The sequence below is a fragment of the Manihot esculenta genome, chromosome 4 (assembly GCF_001659605.2).
Source record: "Manihot esculenta cultivar AM560-2 chromosome 4, M.esculenta_v8, whole genome shotgun sequence".
NCBI lineage: Eukaryota > Viridiplantae > Streptophyta > Magnoliopsida > Malpighiales > Euphorbiaceae > Manihot > Manihot esculenta.
The window spans coordinates 34,077,651-34,104,123 of NC_035164.2; the positions used below are offsets into that span (position 1 = coordinate 34,077,651).

Consider the following 26,473-nt stretch of genomic DNA (forward strand, 5'->3'; position numbering starts at 1 on the left):
TGAAAAAAACACTTATGATCTTGCTATTCAAGGGAAAGAAAATGTGAAATAGTTGGCTGTGCTAGTCGTAAAAGATTCCAAAACCCAAAAATCTCTGCAAGAAATCAGCAATAAAAACATGAATTTTTCTTGTAAGCTACAAACCAAAACCATTTCTCTCGCAATCTGTTTCTGTCTGACTCTCAATCCCTTCAAGAAATGGCATGATTTTCATTTTAAAGTGTATGCTAAGTAGTTGGATACTTGTTCCAAAAGCAACAACCCGTTTTTGTTTCTTCTTCTTTCTGCTTTTAAAAATTAATAATCCATTTATTTTATGAAAAATATTTTTATTTATAAAACACTATTTTACATTTTTGGTGTTCGGTGATTAATAGATTATTTTCTTTAAAAATAAGTAATATTTAAGGAATATGACTTTCAAAGCTATTTTTACATATAAATTTATTAATATTTTTTTTAATATTAAATTAAACAACAATATAAATTATCATATACAAAACATAATTATTTAATGCATATAATATCACAAAACTAATTAGTTAATTTTTTATTTTAAAAATACATTAAATAATTTCTGTAGTTTTGAAACTCAATTAAAGGTTTCTCCTATTAAATTTTATTATTTACCATTAGTTTTATACTATCATTTTCAGTTTATCTCTCATATAGATAATAATGCTAAAATTTAATAAATAGTTGAATTTTTAAAATTATATTTAATAAAAATTAATATATTTAAAATGAATATAATTAAAAATTTATTTTTTAATTATATATAAAAATAAAATAAAATGAAATATTTATCTTAATTTTTATGAAATTATTTTTAAGAATATAACAAGATCAATGTTTGTGTCGTGGAAACATATAAAAAGTAGAAAAAGCACAAAACTACTAAGCATTCATGATTATTTGTATTTTTTTAATTTTAATTATTTTAGAACAAAGTAATCAATTATTATAGTTTTGAGACATATTTGAATGAGTCAGTGCATGGGATTTAATTTGTTTGTCTCTTCATATATACGATTCTCTTATTAATAATATGTTTTTAATTAAAGCCAATTCACCTAAAAAATAATTATAATACATATATTATGTCAATTAAATTATTAAATTTAAAAATTTAAAGATTAGATAATTAAATTAAAATTTAAAAAATAAATAAAATATGCGTCAATTTACATTTTAATAATTATTAAAGTGGTAATAGATTTGCTTTCACCATTAGCTTAAAAATATATACATATATTTTTAAATTATTCAATAATGATTAAATAATTTTTACATTGCGACAGTGCCAATATTCGAGTCCTCACAATTTTTCTCGAATATAAACTTTTATAAATTATTTATTTTCTTCACATAAAAAGTAATTAAATTAATACGTGTACGTATCGCATTGAAAATTGATGAACTTTAATTAAATTAATTAAAATAAAAAATAAAATTAATTGCACAAAGAAAACATCTCAAAAGGCACAAATCAAAAGTATACCTAAAGTGTCTTCAAAAAGCTCTCCCTACCTTCTCCCTTCCATCAAAAAGCAAAACAAACCAAAGCCTCAAAATAATGGAAGACGAGGAAGACATGGGACTACCCTTTTGGCTTCAGACCACCAACCGCCGCCGGGGCCAAGCCTTCTATATCTTCCTCAACTCCGGTACCCTTCTCATAGTCTTACTAGTCGTAGCATTTCTTTTTGTATTCATTCTCGTCCCTTCATTTGTTTCTTTCACTTCCCAGATTTTCAGACCACACTTGATCAAGAAAAGCTGGGACTACCTTAATTTTGTTCTCGTCTTCTTTGCTATTCTTTGTGGATTTCTTACTAGAAATAACGACAATAATGGTAACTCTAAAAGTACAAGCTCTCGCAGCATATCAAGTGTACAACAAGATTTGCAGAGACAGTATCCATCAACGCATGCAGTTAATAGCTTTAACAGGTTAAGGAGTTTCAGTTCATATCCGGATCTCCGGCAAGAATCCTTGTGGTTGACCAATGATGAACGGTGGAGATTTTACGATGATACCCATCTCCATAGCTACAGGTTTCCAAGCTCATCGGATCAGGTCCAAGATCATCGTCCACAACAGCAGTATCAGGCAAAAGCAGATCAAGATGAAGATTCTCTTACTAAGGATATAGATGTTGATATTTCTTTGAAGGAAGTTGTTTACACCCCACCACCTTCGTCTCCTCTTCCTCCACCGCACTCACCGTCAGCTCCACCACTTTCTTCGCTGCTGCCACCACCTAAGGCTGTAAGAAGAAAGGTGAAGACAACGTATGAAGATCTGGGGCATGAAAAGAGAGAAGAGAAGGATTTGAAAGTTGAGAAATTCTATATACCACAAACTTCTCAGGCTCCGACTCCGACTCCATCACCACCACCACCGGTTTTCAACAAGAATGAGAAAAGGAGAGGTAAAGGTTTCTTGAATTCACTAAGAATAAAGAAAAAGAAGCAGAGCCAAAAGAGTGTTGAAAACCTTCACAGCTTTTTCGACCCTCATCATCCTTCATCTCTACCTTCCATACCACCGCCGCCACCACCTCCACCACCCAATTTCTTCCAGAATCTTTTTTCTTCCAACAAAGGAAAATCCAAGAAAGTCCATTCACTTCAACCACCACCTCCACCAGTCACTTCATCCTCTAGCACGCGTGTATCAACTCAAAACGTCACACAATCACCAGAATCGCGTGCATCAAGTACGACCACCGCCCAAGTAGCAGCGGTCACACCCCATCAAGTTCCTAAAACGGTTAAGAGAGGAAGTCCCAGCAGAGTGAAAGAGAATATGGAAACCGGCAATGCATCGTACTTTATTCCAATTCCGCCGCCACCTCCGCCACCGCCGTTCAAAATAACATCCTGGAAGTTTGTGCGCGTTGGCGACTACGTTAGGGTGGCAAGTTTTAACAGCTCCCGAAGTGGATCGCCGGATTTAGATAGTGAGGATCCATCAGATAAGGAGTCGAGTCCAATGGCAAGAAAAGATAACGGCGGCGATTCTATAACGCCACAGTTCTGTCCAAGTCCTGACGTTAACGCAAAAGCGGAGAACTTCATCGAAAAATTCAGAGCTGGTTTGAAGCTGGAGAAGATCAATTCTGTCAAGAGAAAGTCAAATCTTGGGCCAAGCCCTGATGGAGTCGGAGAAGAAGGCCCAAGTTAGAATTTTTTATTTTATTTTGTTTATTCATTTATTGAGGAAACGTTAACTTGAGTTGATTGAGATATGTTGCAAAGATGAAATTAAACTATACATCATGAACATAGATATTCTTATAAAAATTAAAGATGGGGCAATGATTTATTTAATTTATTTCGTTTTGATTTGTTGATAAAATTTGTTTTTATTTTTATTTTTTTTTATTGTGGAATTTGTTGATATATATAAATAATAAGAAGACTTTTAAGGTTTGAAATTTTAGGCAAACTTTGAGATTTATACGTGACAGCATGAATCAGAACCATGAATAATTATGTTGTGGTTTGCCATATTTCATATTTCATATAATTAAAAAAAAAAAACATAAATGTCTGCTAATTTAATGGATTCATAGGTTATGTGTTGGTCTAACTCAACTAACTTGCATTTCAAACAACGACATCACCACTCCAGGTTGTAATGTTTTATGTTAACTCATCATGGTTAATCAAACTGTCATTGCAAGAAGACATTCTAATGCATAAAAGAAACAAAATAGATAACTTCATAAACGCTGCTCCAGAATAAATTAGTAGAATTTTCAACAGTATGGAGGAGACGTCAGGCTTGCAAAGCTAGTTGTTCAATATTTTGACAGTTTGGAGTTCATAATGTAATTTTTATAAAAAAATTGGAGGCTCTATTTTAACAATTTGGCTTTTTAGTTTTTCTTTCTAATTAAGTATAGAGAGAGAAATTTTCTCTCCGCTTTTTCTCATTTAAAAGCTTGTCTTTTCCTTCTTTCTAATTAAAATTTTTAAATAATAATAGAATATAATTATGTTTTTAAAAAAATTATAATTTATAATAAAATTTGAACACAAATAATTTAAATATTAAGAGAATTCTTTCTTGATAAAATTTAATTAATTATAATTTAAATGATAAAAGATTTCATCAATTAATTTAAATAAAATATTAATATAATTAAATAATTAAATAATAAATTTATAATTAATAAAATATAATAAAGATAGTTAAAAAGTTTCAATATTCTCTCTTCCCATTTATTTATTTTTATAATTTTAAATACTAAAAATTATTTAATAATTTTATTTTTATATTTTTAATTTTGACTTAAATTAAGAATAACCAATAATCTTGATATATTTAAATTATAAAGTTATAATTTTTATTAAATCATAATTTACTTTGATTTACAGATAAAATTCAAAGTTTTTCTTTGCTAAAAGTTGAATTAAATTAAATTTATTTGCATTGCCCATGAAATTTAGGCGCCTTTAATACCCTACGTCTACGTCCTCGTTCCTAATAAAACTCTAAACCCTTAAAAGCCATAAACCCTAACAATTATATCAATTAGAAGCTGGTCAGTTTCAGTTCTCTTTTAAGTCTTAACGTTATTATTTCCGAAAGAACTGTCGTCCCCGCCCCGGACCTTCCTCTTCCCCGACGAGCCGCGACCGGTCGACCAAGGAACCGACGACCGTTATCTGTCCCTGACGCTCCCAACCCCTTCCTTTTCCTTCCCCCAACGACGCAGCCGGCAGCCCCCAACCAGTTGCAGCAGCACCCAGCGCCGACGGTTCCTGCTCCTAGCAACAACGACGCTGCTTTGGTTCGCAGCTCCTCACCGCGCCTCAGCCCAACGACGACAGCCATGTGTTAATATGGAATACCTACATTACTCTGTATTAGAGATATAATATAGACTATCTATGCTTTAGCACACACATCTTAATTTCAATTTTTATACCTACACCTGTTAGTATAAATTTTGAGATCACATTTTTTTAGTGTATATATAGATATACAAACGTATTCAAGCTTTTCTCAGATGGCAATGGATGGAAGTTACAGTCTCGAATCTGCAGTCAAGAGGTTCCTTTCACGGTGCCCAGAGCTTGCTAGAATTCAAAAGCTCAATGATCTTGTAAAGAAGGTAGCTGTCTAGTACCACTCCTAGTTTGTTGGCAATAATACACACTCAAATTGATCTTCAATTGGCACAATGGTAGCAAGCATTTGTGTTTTTCTGTCTTTTGCCTAAGTTAATTGGGAATTATTTTATTGACAAAAAATGGGAATTATTTTATTGACAAAAAATGGGAATTATTTTTACTTTGGTTTGAGAATTTTGTGATGCTATTCATTGATTACTGCAATTGGAGATGACAAAAATCAAATTAATTATGACACTTGTAGTTTATGTTATTTATTTTTATTCAAATATTCCTTCTTGAATATGGGTTGTGCAGGGGCACATGGTGACAGAAGAAGAAGTTATAAATTCAGTAGCAGAACTATTTGTCAATCCAAATTATACAATCCCTTTGATTGGGTGTCTCAGACCAATAGCTCGAAAGATCATAGATGCAGCTGTGTCGTTGTTAGGTCAATGCAATCTGAGCTCCAACCTGGATAACACTCTGGTGGATTCAAGAGAGCTTGTTAAGGGAGAAGTTGCTTATTTTATCGACCATTTCAATAACAGTGGGAGGGGTTTGACTCTTCACGAGTTTGCTTGTCTAGCTTTATGCCGTGCCATTGATTTGGATCACTCGTTATTGGGGTAAACTGATATATACTATTTACTGTATGCTTTACTTTCCTGCATGTTATATTAATTCTTGGAATGCATTAGAGAACAAGTGTGCGAACATGGTAGTGTGATTTCAAGTTAACATGATACCTGTTATAGGTCTGCATCTGCCTACTTCAAATTTGCATCACCTCCTTTTGAACGCATTTGGAGGAAGAAAATAGTTGCTGAGCAGTTTGAGGTAATCTTGTGATTTCTAATGTTGTTGAATTACTTAATTTGTATTTTGCGTATCCATGGATTAATTTTTTATTTTTTTTTATATAAAAGTTCTTTCATCATCCTTTTTATCTTTATTTATGACTATACACTTTTTTGTGCACCTATAACTCATATTGTGCTTCTAAATTAAAATTGTTTTTCATCTATGATTAGATCTTATTTCTTGCTCTTGATTTTGTGTTTTATAAATTGTAGTTTGACTCCTTTTTTTTTGGAAAGGGGGGTGGGTGGGGTGGTTGATTGTGTGCTGTTTCTTTTCCTTTTCTGAACTAATGTAACTTTTATGTTGGGAAATGAAGCCATCATCTAGACTATCAGATTGAAAGTTTAAAGTTGAGTTGTAAATAGTAGTTATGTTGGTTTATTTTGACATTTGAATTCCTTGTATTTTGTGTTGCATTACAACTGATTGTGTTAAAACCCAAAAGACTATCAACTTGTGCACCTACAAGTTTTACAGCATTGAACACTTGAATTTTAGCATGTAATGTTTATGTTTGACCCTTGTGTTTGGCAATAAAGATGTGGGTTTCCTTACTTTTTTCCATTAAAAGTTTGGCTTATAAAGTGGTTTTACTTTGACCTCTAAGAAACCCGTCATTGTTTTTTAGGGTTCTTCTCATATATAGTTCATTGTGTTTGTTTGCTTTGGGTTTGCAATAGCTGTAAGATTGTTTTGTGTGATTAGATTTTCAAGCACCAGTATTGTTAAAAGCTCCAGGTGAGATGAAACTAAAGAGGTAAGCACCTTTCCTTGCCTGGTTTGAGGCATCAGGCGAGGCAGGGTAAGGCTCCTTGAAATAACAGGCAGATCAATCTCTTTGAAGTAATGGGCAGATTTTTTTTTGGGGGGTGGTGGTGGGGTGGGTGTTTCCTTTTGCTTTGTAAACATCAAACTCTAATCCATAGTATCTAGTTCAACATAAGCTACTGGAGAACTAAATTTCAGGTACATTTCCCTCTCTTCTTCTTTCCTCTCCATCCTCTCGTCTCTTCTCATATGCTTGTCTTCTTACTTCTGGTGCAGCCAAACCAGCAGTTTTTTTTTTTTTTGATCTTCTTCGTACCTTTACCTCACCTCTTCTACTCTTCTCACTGCTGGTGCAGTAAATCAGCAATTTTTTTTTAAATAGATCTTCTTCCTTTCTCTTGCTATTCACTTCTCTTATTCTCTTGTTACTTCTTATCTTCTCCTCTTCTAACTGCTGGTGCAGCAAATCCAACATGATTTTTTCTTTTGCTTTTTCTTTTTGTTGTTTCTTTTTAATTTTTTATTTTATATACATACACAGATACTATAGTGCCTCACTTCAAAAAGGCTCTTGCCTCTCGCTTAAGGCCATAGGTACTGCAAGACCTTGATGTTGCCTCTCGCATACACTGTCAAGCACCAAATGATTTGAACTTAGTGTCTTAACACCAGATATGTTCCTAGCTTTAAAGAGAATACACAATAGTTTGGCAGGGATCCACACCAGCTACATTACAGGCAACTGCTTTCCAACTGGGCACATAGTTGTGCAGTATTTCTTGATATATCATTGTCCTATTTATGTGTTAGTTATGTATATGTGATTTCAAATTGATTTTGGAAACTTGCATCAAATCTTGTGATTTCATTTTCTAGTCGTAAACTTAGTATTACAGTTCATGATTTGACAACCGTTGTTAAGATTAAATTTTTTTTTCCTGTTCTAACAGTCAGTAAGTGATTGCTTACTTGCCTCACAAGTATCCTACCGCCTCCTCCTACTGGAATGCGAGTTTTTCTCTGTAAGATGGGATTGGTCCTGTTTTCTTGAGCTCGTGAAGGTAACTCTAAATCTTGATGTGGGCCATGGTTCTCAAAGTGAGGAGATATCAGACATAAGATGGTGTGGGATGCAAATAATGTCAATCATTTTGAAGATGAGTGACAAAGCAATTGAAAATTTTGGTGTTGGAGCTGAAGAAGCAGCATCATGTTTATTGCGGTTCGTTTTATGAGTTACGCTGTAGAAAATAAATCTTTAAATGATTTTAGTAGTAATACTTCCATTCTTTTGCTATTATTAGGTGGGAAGAGTTCTGTCAAGATGTAGCTATGGAGAAGGCTGGCTTTTATGTTGAATCATCTGAAAACACAATGTTGGATTCTTCCATCATTGGCAGAGTTGCTTTCAGCCAACAAAACTTTCCGAGTTCTTTGGACCACAATTCACTGGTTTCATTGCAGTTTCATAAACTTGAGCCAGTAATTAAGAGTAGAAGATTGGTTAACTGGTAGGTGTTATCAAACTGAGGAACATAATAATTTTTCTTGTTGTAATTGACCATATTCATTGTCTTATCATTTGAACTTTGTTGAATATTGGCACATTGATGTTTTCAGCTCCCGTCTCCCCCCTTCCAAGTGAGTTCCCAATCATTGGGAATGTCACCTGAAAATTCTGTTTTTCTAGGAAACCTGTTCATTTAATGTGAATCTACAAGCTTCTCTTTTTCATACCAATCCTTCTTGTGATTTAGGAATGATGAATCTGGAAGCTATCCATTTGTAGTGACATCTACGATGAAGAGAAGTTTTGACATGGTACTCTTAGCAGTGAGTCAAAGGTGGCCTGTCCTTCTATATGGCCCTGCAGGTGCTGGGAAAACTGCTCTCATTAGCAAGTTGGCTCAGGATCATGGGAACCAAGGTATTTTAACTTATTAGTTAGATCCATTTAAGAGATTTTAATTAATTATGTCTAGCAAAATTTCCTACTTGTGTTATTTTAAAACATTCTTAGAGGCCTTTAAATCTCTATAGGAATTTGTGGAATTACAATTTTGAATGGCATACAAGTTTCAACAAGGTATACTTAGTATTTCTAGATTTTTGTGATGTAAGAAAGGAGCAATATTGTACAAGATGAATGTCTTAAGTTTGCCTATTCCAAGTGTCGATGAAACATATCAGTGAAAACCATGAGAGAGATAGAAGATAGAGAGAGTCACCACAATGTTTGCACATACAATACTGCATAATGTGTTTCACTTCCTTATCTGGAAAGGTGGTTAGTATTAACCTTATTACGAGTTTTAAACCAAATGAAAGCCTTAACTTTTTAGGGATCTTAGTCTTAAAAACATGGCTAACCAAGTATTTGTACTGAAACTGTCCAAAGTCCAAATCCTCTGTCTGTATACATTGAATAATGATAAACATCAATAATTACAGGCAATGAAAATAAACATTTTCCTTTTTTAATTACTAATATTCCTTAAAAAGAAAAATCCTAAAATGCTAGGTAGAACTTTATATCTAAAATGTAGGAGTCAGTAAGGAGCACTGCAAAAACTGTAGACTGAAGATGAGGAGCATTTATAAAATGACTTTATCTACTTCTGAAAACTCCAAAGTTAATGTTTGGAACTTCTAGAAATCTTATTCTTATTGAGGGAAATAGAAGAATATGCTTGTTAGGCAAATCTCCAAGTGTCAAATCAACTTGATTTGTTGAAGCATTTGGAATTTAAAACGTAAAATTATTATGGGGAATGAGAAATAGGATACTTTCATAGAAGGGATACTACTCTGTCTGAAGAGATGCTGAGGCTTCTATAGAAGTGTGGCTTTATTTGGGCATAGGGGACAAGTGTAAATTAATACCAGAATTGGCTGTAACAGAAATTAAAGGTGGACGAAAATAGTTAGTTCATACTTTATGTACCTTAGTTACTTGCAGCTATTGATGCTTTGATAGAGAATGATGAAGAGGCTTCATAAGCAAGCCTAGTTAGTTTTTGGTTCTTTTTGCAGACTGGGATTATTGAAAGCTTTATGACCTATGAATTGATTAACTTGTGCTATGCTCTTCCCCTTCAATAAAAAAAAATATTTTGTTCTTTACTTTGTGAATTGTTTTTCGATGCTTATTCCTTTCATCATGTTTACAAAAAAAAAAAAAGCAGTTCTCTCTATTCACATGGATGAACAAATAGATGGGAAAACATTGATTGGCACTTATATATGTGGTGAGCAACCTGGTGAATTTAGGTGGCAATCCGGATCACTTATCCAGGTATATATCCTTAAAAAATTGAATTTGTTTGACTGTTACTCTTTTATAACATTGTCGACATTCTATTTTCTGCAGGCTGTTGTAAATGGATATTGGGTTGTATTTGAAGACATTGACAAGGCACCATCAGATGTTCAATCAATCTTATTACCTTTACTGGAAGGTGCAAGCTTCTTTGTAACAGGTCATGGGGAGGTAAATGTTGTATTTTTATTTTTTAAGGGCGTTTTGAAGTAGTTCGCGCAGGAACTAGACATCTCATTGCATGATTTCTCATGCAAGAGTAGTAGTTTTCTTATTTTCTTATCTGCTTGACACATGCACATGCATTTTATTCAGTATCCAGTTTGCTCTCTCTTTCTTTGTAGCACAAGTGAAGATATTTGTGAATAATGATTGATGATCTTGGGCTTTTCAGGAAATAAGAGTAGCAGAAAGCTTTCGGCTGTTCTCCACCATTTCTACTTCAAGGATTGATGTGCAGTGCAATGCAGAAGGTGTGGAAATTAATTCTTCTATTGGCTACAATTGTGGTTTGAGATTCTTAAGCTGGTTTATGCCTGTTGAACCTTATGTGAGATATAAGTGGAAGCCGTATAATTGCTGAATGAGAGAGCTGATTTCTTTTGGTTGTAGGTGGAAATTTACTTAGCACCCTTTGGAGGAGAGTGATGATTGGGCTGCCAAATTGTGATGACTTGCAAAGTATAGTGAAGGCATGGTATCCAAAATTGAAGCCTCTTGCTGGGAAACTTATAGGTTGGGCATAATTCCTTGCAACTAATTTGTGGTTTCAGATGATAGATAACTGCCTAAAATGCTGTTGTTGTCCCAGAAACATTTGAAAGAGTTAACTATGTGTCTCTACACCATATTATGGGATTTCAGTCTGGAGATTTGACTCTCTTTGGATCACTGAGCAGGTTCTCATTAAGGTAATTGATTGGTGCTTAAAGCATGGCGCGAGAAATCAACCAAACTTTTTGAACTATAGCTTTTTCATTCTTGTTTCAGGGATCTCCTTAAATGGTGCAAGCGGATAGTAGGCTTGGGCTTTTGCCCCATGGGGGATGTGTTGACAGCTTATCAGTGTCACTGTATTTATCAGGAGGTCTGATTTTGTCACAAGTGTCTTGCCTCTTTATTCCTCTCTCTCCCTCTCTAGACTCTGTGCATGTGTGTTGAGAGGGGGAGAGAGAGAGAGAGAGAGTTATTTAAATGGATAGTGTAAACTAGAGTCTGTTCAAGTTGACCTTCTTGTTTACAGTTCACAAGCTATTGTCTTCTCCTTTCAGGCTGTAGACATATTTGCAGCATTTTCTCCATCAAGTGAGACTCGCACGAAAGTTATGAGAGACATTGCAAAGTTGTGGACAGTTCCATTCCCTGAGGCGGGAATTCTATATCCTCATAAACCTGAAATTCAGGTGCCTGTTGATTTTGATGCTGTGGATAGCCTACTTTTTATTTTTTTTTAATTATTTTTTTTTCTGGTGCTTCCATCTCTTACTGGGGTAAAATTTGATCTGTAGGGTTCTCTTGCAGAACTAAGGATTGGACGAGTTGCTCTTCAACATGCAGAAACTTTGGTTGGTTGAAGCATTTTAAATGATCTTATTTAATTTATATTGTTCTCTGTTTTTTTGATAATTATACAAAATTCTTTCAGTTGCATGGCCAAGGGAGGCTTGTTCAGATGCGTAGTTCTCTGCATGTGCTTGAGAGAATTTCTTGCTCTGTTAAGTATAATGAGCCTGTTCTCTTGGTTGGTGAAACTGGAACTGGGAAAACTACACTTGTACAGAATCTGGCGAAAATGGTTGGTCAGAAGCTTACTGTTCTGGTATGGATTTTGGATCTCTCTCTCCCTCCTCCCCCCCTCCCCCACCAAATATATTTGTGTGTTTTTGTCTGTGCATGGGGCTTCAAAGTTGTATCTTTGGTGACTGTTGAATCTTATCCTTGATCTTTCTGATGTACATTTGTTTTCTTTTCCAGAATTTGAGTCAACAAAGTGATGTTGCTGATTTATTAGGAGGATTTAAGCCCATAGATCCTCAATCTATCTGTGTTCTCCTTTATAGGGAGTTTGAGAGTCTCTTTTCTAAAACTTTCTCTGTGAAGGTATCATTCACTTCTGCAACTATAATTTGCTTGTTTACCATGAATTTCCCTGGATAATTACTTCTTCTGTAATATGCTGTTTCCAGGAAAATGATAAACTTTTTGCCTACTTACAAAAGCAGATAAGAAAGAAGAACTGGGTGATGCTATTGAATGCATTTAGGAAGTATGTGGATAATTTCCAAAAGAAAGTACGAATAGAAAGATCTGGATCTGGAAAGAAGCGAAAAAAACCTTTGGATGATGAAGAAATGCAGAGAGCTTGGGATAATTTCTCTGTGAAACTTGAAACTGCCCATGGGCAAATTGGGGCTTCATCTGGAATGGTCTTTTCATTTGTAGAGGGAGCATTTGTAACTGCACTTAGAAATGGCGATTGGATTTTGCTGGATGAGGTGAATTTAGCTCCTACTGAGACCTTGCAGAGAATCAATGGTGTACTTGAAGGAGACTATGGGTCACTCTGTTTAGCTGAAAGAGGGGATGTCACTCATATACCTAGACATCCTAGTTTTCGTATATTTGCCTGCATGAATCCAGCAACTGATGCTGGAAAAAGAGATTTACCATATTCTTTGCGGGGCCGGTTTACAGAGTACTTTGTTGATGATGTGTTGGATAAAGAAGATCTGAAATTATTTGTTAACAAGTTTATGGAGGAGACCCGATCAAATGCAGAACTAGAACAAAGAGTAATTGATTTCTATGAAATAGCCAAAGTGAACTCTGAAGAAAAGCTGCAAGATGGGGCTAATCAGAAGCCTCAATACAGTTTAAGATCTTTATACCGTGCACTAGAGTATGCCAGGGAGGCTAAAGGAAAATTTGGATTTCAAAAGGCAGTTTATGATGGCTTCCAAATGTTTTTTGTTACCATGTTGGATGGACCCAGTGCCAAGATTATAAAAAAGATGATTGAGGATAAGTTATTAGGCGGTATTAAACCTTCACCAGTAACTTTTGATGCATACTTACCAGTTAAAAAAGACTGCAGTTCTGATGATTTCTTGGGGAATTATGTCTTGACAAAGAGTGTAAAGAAGCAACTTGAGAATTTAGCTCGTGCTGTTTTTATTAGGAGATATCCTGTTTTGTTACAGGGGCCTACTTCTAGTGGAAAAACTAGCCTTGTTCATTATCTTGCTGCAAGAACTGGTCATGGATTTGTGCGGATAAACAACCATGAACACACTGATCTGCAGGAATATTTAGGTTCTTACATATCAGATGCTCATGGAAAGCTCATTTTTCACGAAGGTATATTGGTCAAGGCTGTTCGCAATGGTTATTGGATTGTTTTGGATGAGCTAAATCTTGCCCCCACTGATGTGCTGGAAGCATTGAATCGTTTGTTAGATGATAATAGAGAACTTTTTGTGCCAGAATTGCGCGAGACTGTACATGCACATCCTAATTTTATGCTTTTTGCTACTCAAAATCCACCTACTTTCTATGGTGGGCGTAAAATGCTTTCTCGAGCATTTCGCAATCGTTTTGTGGAGGTTCATGTAGATGAAATTCCAGATTATGAGTTGAACACGATAATAGAAAAAAGGTGTAAAATCCCTGGAAGCCGTGCAAAGATTATGGTTGAAGTCATGAAGGAGTTGCAGTTGCACAGGCAGAGGAGCAAAGTATTTGCTGGGAAGCATGGATTCATAACTCCTAGAGATTTGTTTCGTTGGGCTAATCGTTTGAGAACATTTGGAGATTCTAAGGAAGTAATGGCAGAATATGGATACTATCTTCTGGCGGATAGGCTCCGAGATGAGGGAGAGAAACTTGTGGTTCAAGAAGTTTTGGAAAAGCATCTCCGAGTGAAAATTATAAAAGATAACTTATATAAGGTATGTCACCTTTAGCTACATTTTTTCATGTTTTAGATGCATGTGCTTTACATTTGGTGAGTTTATGATTTGTGCCAAGTTTGCAGTACAAAGAAACTAGTGATAGTTCTGGGAAAGTTGTATGCATATAGGGAGCATATATAAATATATTAAGCTGCTAATTAATCTAGGGTAGTAACTTATGAATGATATAGGTATTTGTGACTTTTTTCCATTTATGGTGTGCATCAACTTCATCAAATAATGAAGATTATAAATTCTTAGTCCTGAAAATGCATTTGTTTTCTGAGCGTTGAACTTATTTTGCACCAAGAAGTGATGGCTCTTGATGATCAATGCATGAACTACATATGACCAGTGTTACACAAGAAATAGGGTAAATGGTTAAGACTTGAGTGTTATCCATGCCATTACAATTTTAGTGTTATCAAGGCTTATGCTAATATGATGCATGGTTGGCATGAATGACGAGAGAGTATGATGTATATTTGCAAATGTCACTTTTTCTGATTGTTATGAACTATTTGTTGCAGACTACATGTGTTGGAATATTCTAGTTATTGCTTCTTGGTAGTTTTGCTTTTTTCGAAGACTTTATAAACTGATTTAATTCATTCAATCTATTTTTCTTTTCTTCTGCTGATTTGTTCAGGATTTGGTTGGCGTGGACTCTAAGAGTCTTGGGAAGTATGAATTCATCTCTTAGTTGACATTTTTTTTTTATTTTTTTTTTTATTTTTCATTCCTCACTGTTAATTATTGCAGCATCATCTTGACCAAAAGTATGAGGAGATTGTCCTTTCTTCTCAAGCGTTGCTATGAGTTACGTGAGCCTGTATTACTTGTTGGTGAAACTGGTGGTGGGAAGACCACTGTCTGTCAGTTATTGAGTACTATGTTGGGTTCAAAATTGCACATTTTGAATTGTCACCAATACTCAGAAACATCTGATTTCCTTGGGGTTTGTTTACTTCTGTATTCTTTAAGCTTGTGTGTGTGTTCGTTTTGAGCATTGGCTATTGTAGTCCCTTTTGAAAATATAATGTGTTTTGATGGATTTTTTTTTAACAGGGATTTTTTCCTATCCGGGAAAGATCAAGACTGACATCAGAATTCAAATATATAATAGAAAGACTGATGCAGTCAAAGGCTTATGTCCACTTCCCGGAGCTCTTGGTGTGAATTTTGCCAATATATTTTTTTTTGCAAATTATTTGAGAGTAGTTATTTAACTTGTGGATTCCTTATCTGCAGGAAATTTCTCTAGATATTGGTCAGGCCGCTTCCACTCTGGATCATCTTGCTGCAATAATAACTAGTTATAGACATGGTCAGGTTTCATGTCCAGATGTCACTGCAGAAGATATCAATACTCTCGAGGAGATGAAGTTGAACCTTAGTCAGCTGCATCAGAAGTGGAAGACAATATTTGTGTGGCAAGATGGGCCTCTTGTGCAAGCCATGAAAGCTGGTGATCTATTTCTTGTTGATGAAATTTCCTTGGCTGATGATAGTGTGCTAGAAAGATTGAACAGTGTTCTGGAGCCTGAAAGAAAACTGGTGGGTAATGGTTATCTCATAAGAAACCCTGTTTGTGTGACGTTTCATCAAATCTGCTTGCTGCATAATTTTCTGATGATATTGTCAAAACCTTTTAGTTGCTGTTGAGTGTAGGAGAAGTCTTTTTCCCTATGTTAATTCTTCACCATCCATGTGTGTGAGATATTATGATTTCTTTATCTTAGTAGCTCCCTTCATTATTGTATTGGATAAAATTACAATTTTAGATTTGTTCTTTCTGGAATTGAAATCCCTTATGGGAATTATTTTCAATGCAAATAATTGTACAACATGTTTATGCCTTCTATCAGTTTCACTTGTTGCCTTGTGGTTGGATCTAAAATTGACTTATTATTTAGCTGTTTAGTGTTCAAATATCCTGTCTTTCTTTGCAGTCTTTGGCAGAGAAGGGAGGTCCTGTTATGGAAGAGATAACAGCCCACCCAAACTTTTTAGTGCTTGCAACTATGAATCCTGGAGGTGATTATGGTAAGAAGGAATTGTCTCCAGCTCTTCGTAACCGGTTTACTGAGATCTGGGTTTCTCCTGTTAGTGATCTGGATGAACTTAGAGATATTGCTTCTAAGAGGTATTCCTGTCTTAAAAAGTTGACACCAATGTAATATACATAGATGTGATGCACAAATTTGGGGTTGATTCTTCTATAATTATTTTACTACAGGTTTTCCAATCCGGCATTCTCATACATTGTGGATGCTATGATTAATTTCTGGCAGGTTGGTTCCATTTTAAATCTTTGTGGCTTCTGCTTCTTGTTATATGTTGTTGATTTTAAATTGTTTAAGATTCAGCACTGTTGCTTAACAATGTTGTCTGCTACTTCAGAACTGTAAGCAGAATTAGTGCTCAATAATTTTGCATGAACAATTATCAAAACTGTGATTTTTAGCTTTCTTTGGTGTCCGTGGAGCCTATGATTTGAAAATTTATTATTACATTGTTTGTGTACATGGTGTGTGCAAGGAAAGCATCTGTTAACTAAGATTGTCCCCCTAGCTGGCGATCCTAAGTGATGCAAGAAAACCATGATAACATGCCATTTCATCTCGTTCCAAAAAGTCATTTTGCCATTAGCCATGTTAGTTGACTTCAGGAAAATATCATTTCCCCCTTATCCAGTGGATTTGGTTGAGATGTATATACAAGGTATTTTAGTTAAAGTTATGCCTTAGGTCAACTGAGTTTTTGAGCAAAATAGAGCTTGCAAATATGCCTGTAGTTTTGTATCCCTCTTCTTCTATTCATTTGTAAACATCCCAGTAGCTTAAGGGAATAATGAAGCAACTTTATTCTCCAAAATCTTTTTCTCTACTGTTTCTACAGATTTGTTTACTAAAACTATATGCTTCGTTATTTACCTCAGCTGTTCACTCTTTATTCTCTAATCCATATGTGGCACCAGGAGCTTGTTCTTTGAGAAGGGTATTCTCGAGCATAATCATCATAGCGTCTTAGAGTTCATAAAAATGGTCAACTGCAAATGCAAAACTAGAACAGGGCCCAATATCAAGATTCAATATTTTTAATTTTAGGAGACTAAAATTAAAACTTGAAACACTATAAACCAATCATTAGCAGTATTATAGGATTATTTAAATGCCCCTGATTACTTAAAAATATCCAAGCTAAGCTACTGTCTTGCCCTGTGATCCTGCACCCTGAAGTCTGAAACATGTCTGTATGGATATGCTGAAAGTCAACCTGCTGCACGCCCTCTCTTTTTCTGTGTATTGCTTTTAATATATCTGATTTACTTTCCTGATATTTTCTTTCAATGCAGTGGTTCAACCAGTTACAAGTAGGGAGAATGCTTACTGTGAGAGATCTCCTATCTTGGGTTGAGTTTATTAACATGACTGAAGGAAGTTTAGGACCTGATTATGCGTTCTTCCATGGGCTTTTTCTTTGTTTGCTTGATGGCTTAAGTCTAGGTAATTCTTTCTTCATGTTTAAATCAATTTTTATGCCAATTGCTTTATCATAATGTGTGTGCAATTGCACATAGGATTTGGTTTTGTTCATTATTGTTTTAATTTTTTGTATTGCTGTGATTTGCTGTCTTGAAGGATGATTACTGTACTTGTTTCTACTAGGCATTTTTGTTTGATCTATATCCTATTCCTACTTCGTTTTTCTTTTATTGTCCATGGTTTGTGACTGTTTTCTTCAGTTATATATTGCATTTCTATTCTTTAGTCTCACTGCTGATGCCAATGTTGACTGAATGACAAACAAACAACTGTAGAGCATTTTGCAATTGAATTTCTCTTCAACTGCTATAGTGGTCTCTTCTTTAGATCTAAAATTGCACTTCTTATCTTCAAGTATCACGATATGCATAATCTTTGGGTTGAACAGTTCACTTTGAAATAGAAGGATAATGTTATGCGGTGTCAGTTAGTCCCTTTCTTTTTTGAATCTCTTATTATGTTTTCTTCGTGTATGCTTTCCAGGGACTGGTATTTCCAGAGAGGATGCTGCACTATTAAGGGAGAAATGCCTGTCTTTTCTTGTAAAGCAACTTGAGGTGGTTATACATACATGCATACATCCACATACACATGCAAACATAGGCATACAAAAACACATACATGTTCATTTGTGCACACACAAATGTATTCATACTTGATAACTTGTGCCTTGTTTCCTGTTTTGCTGCTGAAACAAATGCTTTGCTTTTTCATTATTCATTATAGTGATGATGCAGTGCTGATACTCGTACTGTTTTTTGTATGCATTTTGTGGCTTCCTATCATTTTTTTTGTACACGGGTGAACTTTCGGTTATTTATTTGGACTGGCCTTCTCCTTCTGTCCAGGTCTTATGCATATGAATATGAAGCATGTTTCATCATGTATTTTTAATAAATTTTAAAGCCAAAATCTTGTCCGAATCAGTGCTAGGTACATAGATTGTTAGTATTTTATTTTATTTTTTTTTGGTGGAAATTAAAGCTGTTTTTTTTTTTTGGCATTTGCTATCATATGTTTATTACAAAGTGAGGAATTTCATAATTTAGAAACAATTTGGTATATGAGGTACCTATTTAAAAATCAGGTCAATATATCATTGGATATTCACTAGGAGGCAATTCCTCGGTAGGCTACTATGGTACTGGAGGAACCTCAACGCTTAAAAACAATCGTTTGGTTTCGCTTTCAGAAGTGTACCATTTGGACTTCTTTTGTGTTGCATTACTCATGTTTATTGTATGGTTGTCTACAATAGGTTTTAACCAATCCTTGGTTTTGCTGTTACAGGTAGACAATACTACACTTCATAAACTTTCAACTATGGAAAATTATGGTTGGGGTGATCTTGGAACAACCCTTGATGTTTCTTGCACTGATGACATGCTTCATGACACCGTCTTCGGTATCAGTCCATTTTATATAGGAAAAGGTTAGTTTATGAACTAAATGTCGTCTTTTTATTTATATCTTTTTGAAGGAAACTGTCAACTGTACCGGGCTTCATAAAAAATTATGGTGAGCTTTAATAGATAGATAATATTTTATTTTCTTGAATTTGCTCTAATTTCAACTACTCAATTTAAATAATTTTGTGAATGTTACTATAGCAGCTGCGTATATTTTGACCTATGGGTTGTGTCTGCAGGTTCTGAAAACTGTGAGACTAGTGGTTTTGAATTTTTGGCACCAACTACACGACGAAATGCTTTACGTGTTTTGCGCGCTATGCAAATCCCAAAGCCAGGTACATCTTGCATCTGATCTATTCTTTCTCCTGACTCACAACCCAAATGAAAATAAATTGTCTTTCTTACCCTTATTTTTTGATTATTTTTTGGGAGTGGGTGTTTTGGGGGTGGATCTACTGTATCCATAATTTCATATCCATGTTTATCTTCTTGAAATTTTGTATGATTTGTAGTACTATTGGAAGGCAGTCCTGGTGTTGGTAAAACAAGTTTAATTATTGCCTTGGGAAAGTATTCAGGTCATAAGGTTGTACGAATAAACTTATCTGAGCAGGTGAGTGATTCTCCATCATCTCCTCCTTTGTCCTTTACATGTACTTACCATTTTCTCAGTCTGTTTCCTTCTCCTAATATTATCTCTGGCAGAACTAATGTTTTATTGTTTGCGATGCAGTCTGACCTAATGGATTTGCTAGGGTCAGATTTACCTGTTGAGAGTGATGAGGGAATGAAATTTGCATGGTCTGATGGAATCTTGCTGCAGGTCAGCATTTGTTAACTAGAAGTGTTTATCCTGCTAATTTTGTGGAAAAATATTGAACTTTTTTAGATATCTCCTTTGTAGGCTTTGAAGGAGGGTTGTTGGGTTTTGCTGGATGAACTTAATCTTGCTCCACAATCTGTCTTAGAGGTAGTAAATGGACCTTTCTATTTTTGCCTTGTTTCTTATAAAAGTTTCTTGTGAATGAAAATGATTTTTATGGGAGTTCATGTTTATCAGGGTTTGAATGCTATTCTGGATCACCGTGCGGAGGTCTTCATTCCAGAGCTTGGCCTTACTTTTAAATGTCCATCATCTTTCAGAGTCTTTGCATGTCAAAATCCTTTTTCTCAAGGTGGTGGCAGAAAAGGCCTTCCAAGATCTTTTTTAAACCGTTTCACTAAGGTTGGTTTCTGTCACATCATTAACATTCTTAATATAGCATGTGATACTACTGATATGAATTGAACAAACTCTTAACTTTATGTTCATATTGCTTTTTCAGGTGTACATAGATGAGCTAGTTGAGGATGATTATTTATTCATCTCTAGCTCCCTGTACCCCTCAATCCCAAAGCCTGTGCTTTCAAAGCTCATTTTTTTCAATAAAAGATTACATGAGGATACCATGATACATCACAAGTTTGCACAGGATGGCTCCCCGTGGGAGTTTAATTTGCGTGATGTGATTCGCTCATGCGAGATCATTCAAGGTTTTATCTATATATCTCTTGTCTGTATCTAAGATGTTCTTTTCCAAGTTGTATTGCTGACCTTGTTATTTTTTTCCCCTCATATATCAATTTCAAACGCAGGTGCCCCAGATAGGTTAAAATTTGATTGCTTTGTTGATATTGTTTATGTTCAAAGAATGCGTACTCCTGCTGATCGCAAGGAAGTTTTACAGCTGTTTGAAGACATCTTTGAGTTCAAGCCATTGATAAATCCTTACCCTCGAGTACAGCTTAATTCTAACTACTTAATTGTGGGAAATGCTTCTGTTAAAAGAAACAGTTTCTACCCATCTAAGCTGAATAGTAGTCAGTTAACTATTGTGCCTAGTGTTCGCCATAGCTTGGAAGCTGCATTGCATTGTGTACAGCATCAGTGGTTGTGCATCTTGGTTGGTCCACCATCATCTGGGAAGACTTCATTGATAAGGTTGTTAGCTGAGCTCACCGGAAATATACTAAATGAGCTAAACCTTTCATCTGCAACTGATATATCTGATTTACTTGGATGTTTTGAGCAATATGATGCTTACCGCAACTTTCGTTGCATTTGTGCTCAAGTTGAGCGCTATGTTTCTGAGTATTGCAGCATATTGTTGGAATTTTCAAAGACTACATTCTGTGAAAGAAAGGATGTAATCACCAAATGGCTTGCTTTCTTATCTTGCATGGGTTCTAGTTCCTTGTCAACTTCCAACATTTTAGAGAACTGGAAGAGTGTTGCCACTTCTCTGAATTTATTAGTTGATATTATTGAGCAATTAAAGTTGGATGTGGTAAACAATGGCTTACCTGTTTCTTGGTCGAGCAATAAACTGAATAAAACTGTTGAGACAATTTTGAAGTTGCAAGAATATCTGCAAAGAAGGCAGTTTTCGGCAAAGTTTGAATGGGTTGCCGGATTACTTGTGAAGGCGATAGAAAATGGTGAATGGGTTCTTCTGGAGAATGCAAACCTTTGTAATCCCACGGTATTTTACATGCTTATGCATTTTGAAATATTTGTCGTGATATTTTTGTTTTGCTTTCCTTTTACCTGCTATTTTTTTTATTTGCTTTAGGTTCTTGATAGAATCAATTCTTTGGTGGAGCCGAGTGGATCAATTACAGTTAATGAATGTGGGATTGTTGATGGAAACCCACTGGTTCTTCGTCCACACCCCAATTTTCGGATGTTCCTCACAGTTAATCCAACTTTAGGTGAAGTATCTCGAGCAATGCGAAATAGAGGAGTTGAAATATTTATGATGCAGCCATATTGGCTGCTGAATGAGGAAAAAAGTGCAGAATTTGAATTAAAGGACGTGAAAAGATTTCTTGTTTTATCTGGTGTTCCTGTTGGTAAATTAGTTGAGTCAATGGCCAAAGCACATGTCTATGCTAGGAATGAAGGGCTACGCCTTAATATTCAAATTACATATCTTGAACTTGCACGCTGGATTAAGTTATTCCACCAGCTTCTTCTAAATGGAAGTCAGCCTCTCTGGAGTCTTCAAATTAGTTGGGAGCATACTTACCTGCCTTCCTTAGGTGAGGCTGTGGGATGGGATATTATTAATCATGGCAAGTTTGCTTTCTTATCAATGGCAAAACTTTCGGAATCTGATTTTCCAGTTGAATTATCTTTGCATTTGCCTGGTGGATGGCCAATGCCATTGAAGTTAAGGGATTATGTTTTTTACTCAAAGGAAGCTTCTGTCAAACAGAACTGCATGTATTTGGGATACCTTATGTCTCAATATGAATTGGGCATAAAACGGGATAACGTAGGTTTGGACCAAGTTTTTTCTACTAGCCATGGAGGGGCTTATTTGATTGATTTGAAGAGGATACATAAATTCATGTTTCCTATGTCTTTAAGTTGGGTGTTTTCCAGCTCATATGGGAATGTAGAGTTTGACCTAAAGTTGACTAAGAAGATGCTACTGTTTGCTGCCGATTGGACCATTGAACAGGCTACTGCGATTGATTATAAGCTATATCGTCTTTGGTTTAACTGGCTTAGCTCTAAACTGGAACATGGTCATTTTTTTCATTGTTATGAAAATTTGCTGAAGCAGGAATTTGAGCATCCTATTTGGAAGTGTATTTTTCACTGCCACCATGAGCTTGGATCTCTTCACCAAGTAGAATTGAACTTGTGGCCAGTACCATTGCTTTCACTGGACTTTGTTGATTTAAGACCATCAAATGACATGTCAAATAGATTGTGCAAACTTCTATCTAATGCCATTAACTGTGTTAGTCTTCTAAGAATTTCTTTTCAACAGTGGAATGCTCAGGATGTGCATGGCTATGGCTATGAAGCTCAGCATTTCAAAATGGTATTGAAGCCTTTGCAAGATTTAGAGAAGGAAATCCTTAATATGCTGGTTACATCTCCTGCATATGATGTGCTCATTAAATTATATTCAAAGCTTCTTGATGATCACATGGCGTTTTGGCATGCTTTTATCTCATCCCACTTCGAGCAACTGCTGTTGTCTTGGCATTCTTTAGTGAAGGATGTTTCAAAATTTCGTGATTTCTGTCCAAAAGCTGTGGAAAATGTCTTAATGGTGAGCTTACATAAATTCATGCCATCGTCCCTTTAATGTAGTCTAACGTTTTTATTTTTTGTTGTAGATGGGAAGTAAGCACCTAGATAGAGAATTTCATCTGGGATCACGGCAGTCTTTGCTATGGATTCATGGTGGTCACCCAATATTACCTTCCTCTGCTAAACTGTATCATAAGCAGCAACACCTTTTGGACCTATGTGAGCTAACCTGGCCGACACATAGAAATCCATATAAGCAAGGTAGCACAGTTGATTCTCAGATTCTTAGATTCTCACAACTGTTATTTGTTTTCTATGCCTCCTACTTATCTAAATTACTGCACCGATGTTGAAAATGTTCTATGTGACAGTGGATGATGAACTCATTGAGTTAGCTGCATCTTCTGATCCTGAACTTCGTTCTCTTGCAGTGCAAGGTAAATAATTTTACACGCCTTTATGAATGTACTCATTTACCATTGTGTTTGGATTCTGTATTAACTGGACTACTATATACTTAACTGTCGACGTTGGCTTTTAAGTGATCTGGTCCATGTAGCAATTTTAAATTGTGCAGAACAACTGATCATATGACTAGATTTTGGGTTGTAAAAGCAGGTAAACCATATTCTTGCATTGTGGGTTCTGAGGGTTTCAGTGTATAATATTACAATGATTTTGAAAATTAGCTTGCTCACTAACTCACTTCAGTTAGATAATTTGATCTAGTCTGAGTTGGTATTTTGTTAGTTATGACGAATATGGTTAGTCTGTTTGTTCTTGGATTGATTTTAAAAATCTCAGAATGTATGTTACCTCCACCCTTCTTCCCACCTGAGGCCAGACACAATGTATGCTAAACTAGATGTCTGGTAGCTCATTGAGTCAAACACCTAGTATTTCTTCTTTAAATATTAGTTTATTATTTTATTGGTGAGCGGAGTCTTACAGTTAGAAGTAAAATTTGGTTGATTGGTGTGTGGAATACTGGAAATATAAGTTGATAGTCTCTTAAAACCTTTTGGCTTATGATAATATATAATGAGAATGAAATTTGTTGGGAATGCTGGAAAAAGGTTGCTCTTTACGTGTAAGAGTTGTAAAAAGCAGTGGGTGTAAAATTGTTTTAGAGGGAATTGCCTGTAACATGCAAAGTGTAAACCACAAACCAGCTAACCAGGAGGAGCTCAGAGAGTTTACTTTTATCTGTGACCTGCAGTTTGATGTAAAGTTGCTTTGTTCATTTGTTTATGTGTGTTTTCTCTTATATATGTAGGTATTTGCATGTCATTGTATATTACCAGTAAATCTGATGAGGATAATGTTAAGGTTACTGAGCAGTTGGAGGAGATGCATCAGGTTAGTGCTTAGTAACCTAACACATTGTGAAACATGTTGTTTGCTTACTTTATGTGAGATCTCAAACTTAAGGTGCTTGGATTTGAGCCTTTCAGATGCTATCGGAAAGATTTAGATATGAGAAGCAGAAATTGAGAGCAAAACTACAGTTGGATGAGCATGCTATTTTTGAGAGAAATTCAGCTTCTTGTTGTGTTTTTGTCCCTGAAATATTGGGCTTGAAGTGTGGCTTTACCAGTTGGCAAGAGGCTCTTCCTATAATTGACAGCACTAGTTTTTTCCTAGACATGGAGTTGCTTCAAAACCTTTTGACAATTGTTTTGGTTGATCCCCAAGGTTTACAGCAGGTAAGATCAAAGCTGTTACTCTCTAGGTGTTTTATCTATGGTTGTCCGAATTTCTTCATTGGCTTGTTCAGATTGAAGTATGATTATTTTAGGGAAATCTGCCAAAAACCAGAGTTTCTTTTGATGCATTGGTAACAAGGAGTAAAACTTGAGGTTTGAGTGCTAGATCAGACTTCAGTTGTACGAAAATCTCAGTGTGGTTGTTTACACTATTTGAATTGTGTTCAAAATTTTGTCCTACGCATATTCATGGGATAAGCAAATAAGAATATTGTAGGTCTAGCTTGTTTGAGATAAATGATCAAATTTGAGATCTCTGTGGTTTAATAGCAGCTCATATTGCAGTTTACTTCAATTTATCTTCCAACTCGAGTTTATGATGCTAGCGAGCAATTTTTCAAATGTATCGCATTGAGCTGATAGACATCTGAATTTATATAGATATGTCAGAACCTAATCATGGTGGTTATTTTAGCAGCTATGAAGTTCTTTAGTAGACCTCGCTTGTATTTCATGACCATACATCCTGCATGTTGGTCAATATGTAATCAAAGTTCTTATGCCACATTTATTTTTATCTCTGATGTTTTCAGTCTCTAAATAGATGAATGTGAGAATTGTCTACATGTCTGTTTCTGCTGTTAGCAAATGAGATTTATTTTTCCATCATGATTTTCGCTCTCTTGAAAATTTTCTCATGTCTTTACATAGGTCTGATTCATGTCATGTATATTACTTAATTACTGCTCTGTTTCCTCTTCTGACTGCAGGCGCTTGGTGGTGTGTCTGACTTGCTGGAATCTGCCTTAAAATTCTCGTTGACTTTATCAGGAAGACCTCCGCAAAATTTTATACCACATCAAAAAGTTTTATGGACACTTGAAGCATGGGCACCTGAAGATGCAGGCTAGTGCAGTCATTTGCATATATATTTCCATTTAATTAGCTATAGTTTGTTTTCTTTTTTTAGTGCCATCTATTTTGGCCTTATTTTTTCTTTTGCGAAGATTTCTTATCCTCTCTCTCCCTCTCTCTCTACACGCACACACACTCGCACTTACATACATATATAAAGCTCCTTATTCTCAATAGAAGTTCATATTTCTTGTCTGCTTTACTTTTCAGTGAATGCGAAAGTTGCAAGTTATGTTCTTGAGATGTGGTTTTGGTGGCATTTGTCTTTGTGGAACCATTACCCTGTTTTTCTTGAGGTATATCTATAGTTTATTGGATTTGTTATTTGCTTATACTTTTATATGTCTGGTAGGATCCTGTTTTGACTGCTGATTGGCATGCAGGACTCTTCAAAGATGGGTGGTTGTGATATTCCTCTTCCTGCTCTGCTTGCTAAGCCAGTGAAAACAGCATCTGTGATCCATATTGTGTAAGATTAATTACTTCTACCATGTTGATTACTACAATTTCCTTTATTTTGTGAACTTGGTCTTGGGTGAAAAAGCTTACAAAAGCGTACTGTCTTTAGTCTCGATCTCTAGGAATTTTGATAGTGATATTGTTATCATCTTGAAAAAATTAAAATGCTTTGATATTTTGATTGTCATTAAGTGGTAGAGCTTCACTGTATATCATCATCTCCTTCCTTGTCTGGGAGATAATTTAAGAAGAAAATAGAAGTTAATTGCATGCTAATATCTTTTCCTCACAACTGTGATCTATATTCTTGCA

At 35.3% G+C, this 26,473-nt stretch overlaps 2 protein-coding genes across 7 annotated transcripts in view; both read left to right on the forward strand.

Moving 5' to 3' along the window:
• Positions 1 to 1,502: 1,502 nt before the first annotated feature.
• Positions 1,503 to 3,336, forward strand: LOC110613326 (formin-like protein 3). The gene has a single exon (XM_021754388.2). It carries the CDS (start codon positions 1,577 to 1,579, stop codon positions 3,188 to 3,190), a length of 1,614 nt encoding a protein of 537 aa, XP_021610080.1. The 5' UTR covers positions 1,503 to 1,576; the 3' UTR covers positions 3,191 to 3,336.
• Positions 3,337 to 4,516: 1,180 nt separating this feature from the next.
• Positions 4,517 to 26,473, forward strand: part of LOC110613911 (midasin) — a 42,225-nt gene continuing 20,268 nt past the window's right edge. For 2 of the 6 annotated variants that reach the window (XM_021755322.2, XM_021755321.2), the window contains exons 1-41: positions 5,025 to 5,129; positions 5,446 to 5,759; positions 5,889 to 5,970; positions 7,713 to 7,984; positions 8,067 to 8,273; positions 8,520 to 8,689; positions 9,945 to 10,057; positions 10,133 to 10,252; positions 10,476 to 10,554; positions 10,694 to 10,816; positions 10,893 to 10,992; positions 11,072 to 11,168; positions 11,353 to 11,484; positions 11,590 to 11,646; positions 11,727 to 11,900; positions 12,056 to 12,181; positions 12,268 to 14,028; positions 14,681 to 14,715; positions 14,794 to 14,989; positions 15,100 to 15,204; positions 15,283 to 15,588; positions 15,984 to 16,177; positions 16,271 to 16,325; positions 17,390 to 17,540; positions 18,063 to 18,139; positions 18,870 to 19,011; positions 19,228 to 19,326; positions 19,504 to 19,604; positions 19,725 to 19,814; positions 19,896 to 19,961; positions 20,052 to 20,216; positions 20,317 to 20,524; positions 20,627 to 21,513; positions 21,604 to 23,100; positions 23,168 to 23,342; positions 23,453 to 23,518; positions 24,358 to 24,440; positions 24,536 to 24,787; positions 25,558 to 25,693; positions 25,913 to 25,998; positions 26,086 to 26,171. In XM_021755322.2, coding sequence (XP_021611014.1) covers positions 5,025 to 5,129; positions 5,446 to 5,759; positions 5,889 to 5,970; positions 7,713 to 7,984; positions 8,067 to 8,273; positions 8,520 to 8,689; positions 9,945 to 10,057; positions 10,133 to 10,252; positions 10,476 to 10,554; positions 10,694 to 10,816; positions 10,893 to 10,992; positions 11,072 to 11,168; positions 11,353 to 11,484; positions 11,590 to 11,646; positions 11,727 to 11,900; positions 12,056 to 12,181; positions 12,268 to 14,028; positions 14,681 to 14,715; positions 14,794 to 14,989; positions 15,100 to 15,204; positions 15,283 to 15,588; positions 15,984 to 16,177; positions 16,271 to 16,325; positions 17,390 to 17,540; positions 18,063 to 18,139; positions 18,870 to 19,011; positions 19,228 to 19,326; positions 19,504 to 19,604; positions 19,725 to 19,814; positions 19,896 to 19,961; positions 20,052 to 20,216; positions 20,317 to 20,524; positions 20,627 to 21,513; positions 21,604 to 23,100; positions 23,168 to 23,342; positions 23,453 to 23,518; positions 24,358 to 24,440; positions 24,536 to 24,787; positions 25,558 to 25,693; positions 25,913 to 25,998; positions 26,086 to 26,171 — 9,290 coding nt within the window. Of the gene's footprint in view, positions 4,879 to 5,024; positions 5,130 to 5,445; positions 5,760 to 5,888; positions 5,971 to 7,712; positions 7,985 to 8,066; positions 8,274 to 8,519; positions 8,690 to 9,944; positions 10,058 to 10,132; positions 10,253 to 10,475; positions 10,555 to 10,693; positions 10,817 to 10,892; positions 10,993 to 11,071; positions 11,169 to 11,352; positions 11,485 to 11,589; positions 11,647 to 11,726; positions 11,901 to 12,055; positions 12,182 to 12,267; positions 14,029 to 14,680; positions 14,716 to 14,793; positions 14,990 to 15,099; positions 15,205 to 15,282; positions 15,589 to 15,983; positions 16,178 to 16,270; positions 16,326 to 17,389; positions 17,541 to 18,062; positions 18,140 to 18,869; positions 19,012 to 19,227; positions 19,327 to 19,503; positions 19,605 to 19,724; positions 19,815 to 19,895; positions 19,962 to 20,051; positions 20,217 to 20,316; positions 20,525 to 20,626; positions 21,514 to 21,603; positions 23,101 to 23,167; positions 23,343 to 23,452; positions 23,519 to 24,357; positions 24,441 to 24,535; positions 24,788 to 25,557; positions 25,694 to 25,912; positions 25,999 to 26,085; positions 26,172 to 26,473 lie in introns of those variants that run through there. The other 4 variants (XM_043955557.1, XM_043955558.1, XM_043955559.1 and 1 more) reach the window with 4 other exon arrangements.

Excerpts from the sequence above, each read along its gene's own strand:
- LOC110613326 (XM_021754388.2), top strand. The coding sequence starts at position 1,577 with ATGGAAGACGAGGAAGACATGGGACTACCCTTTTGGCTTCAGACCACC.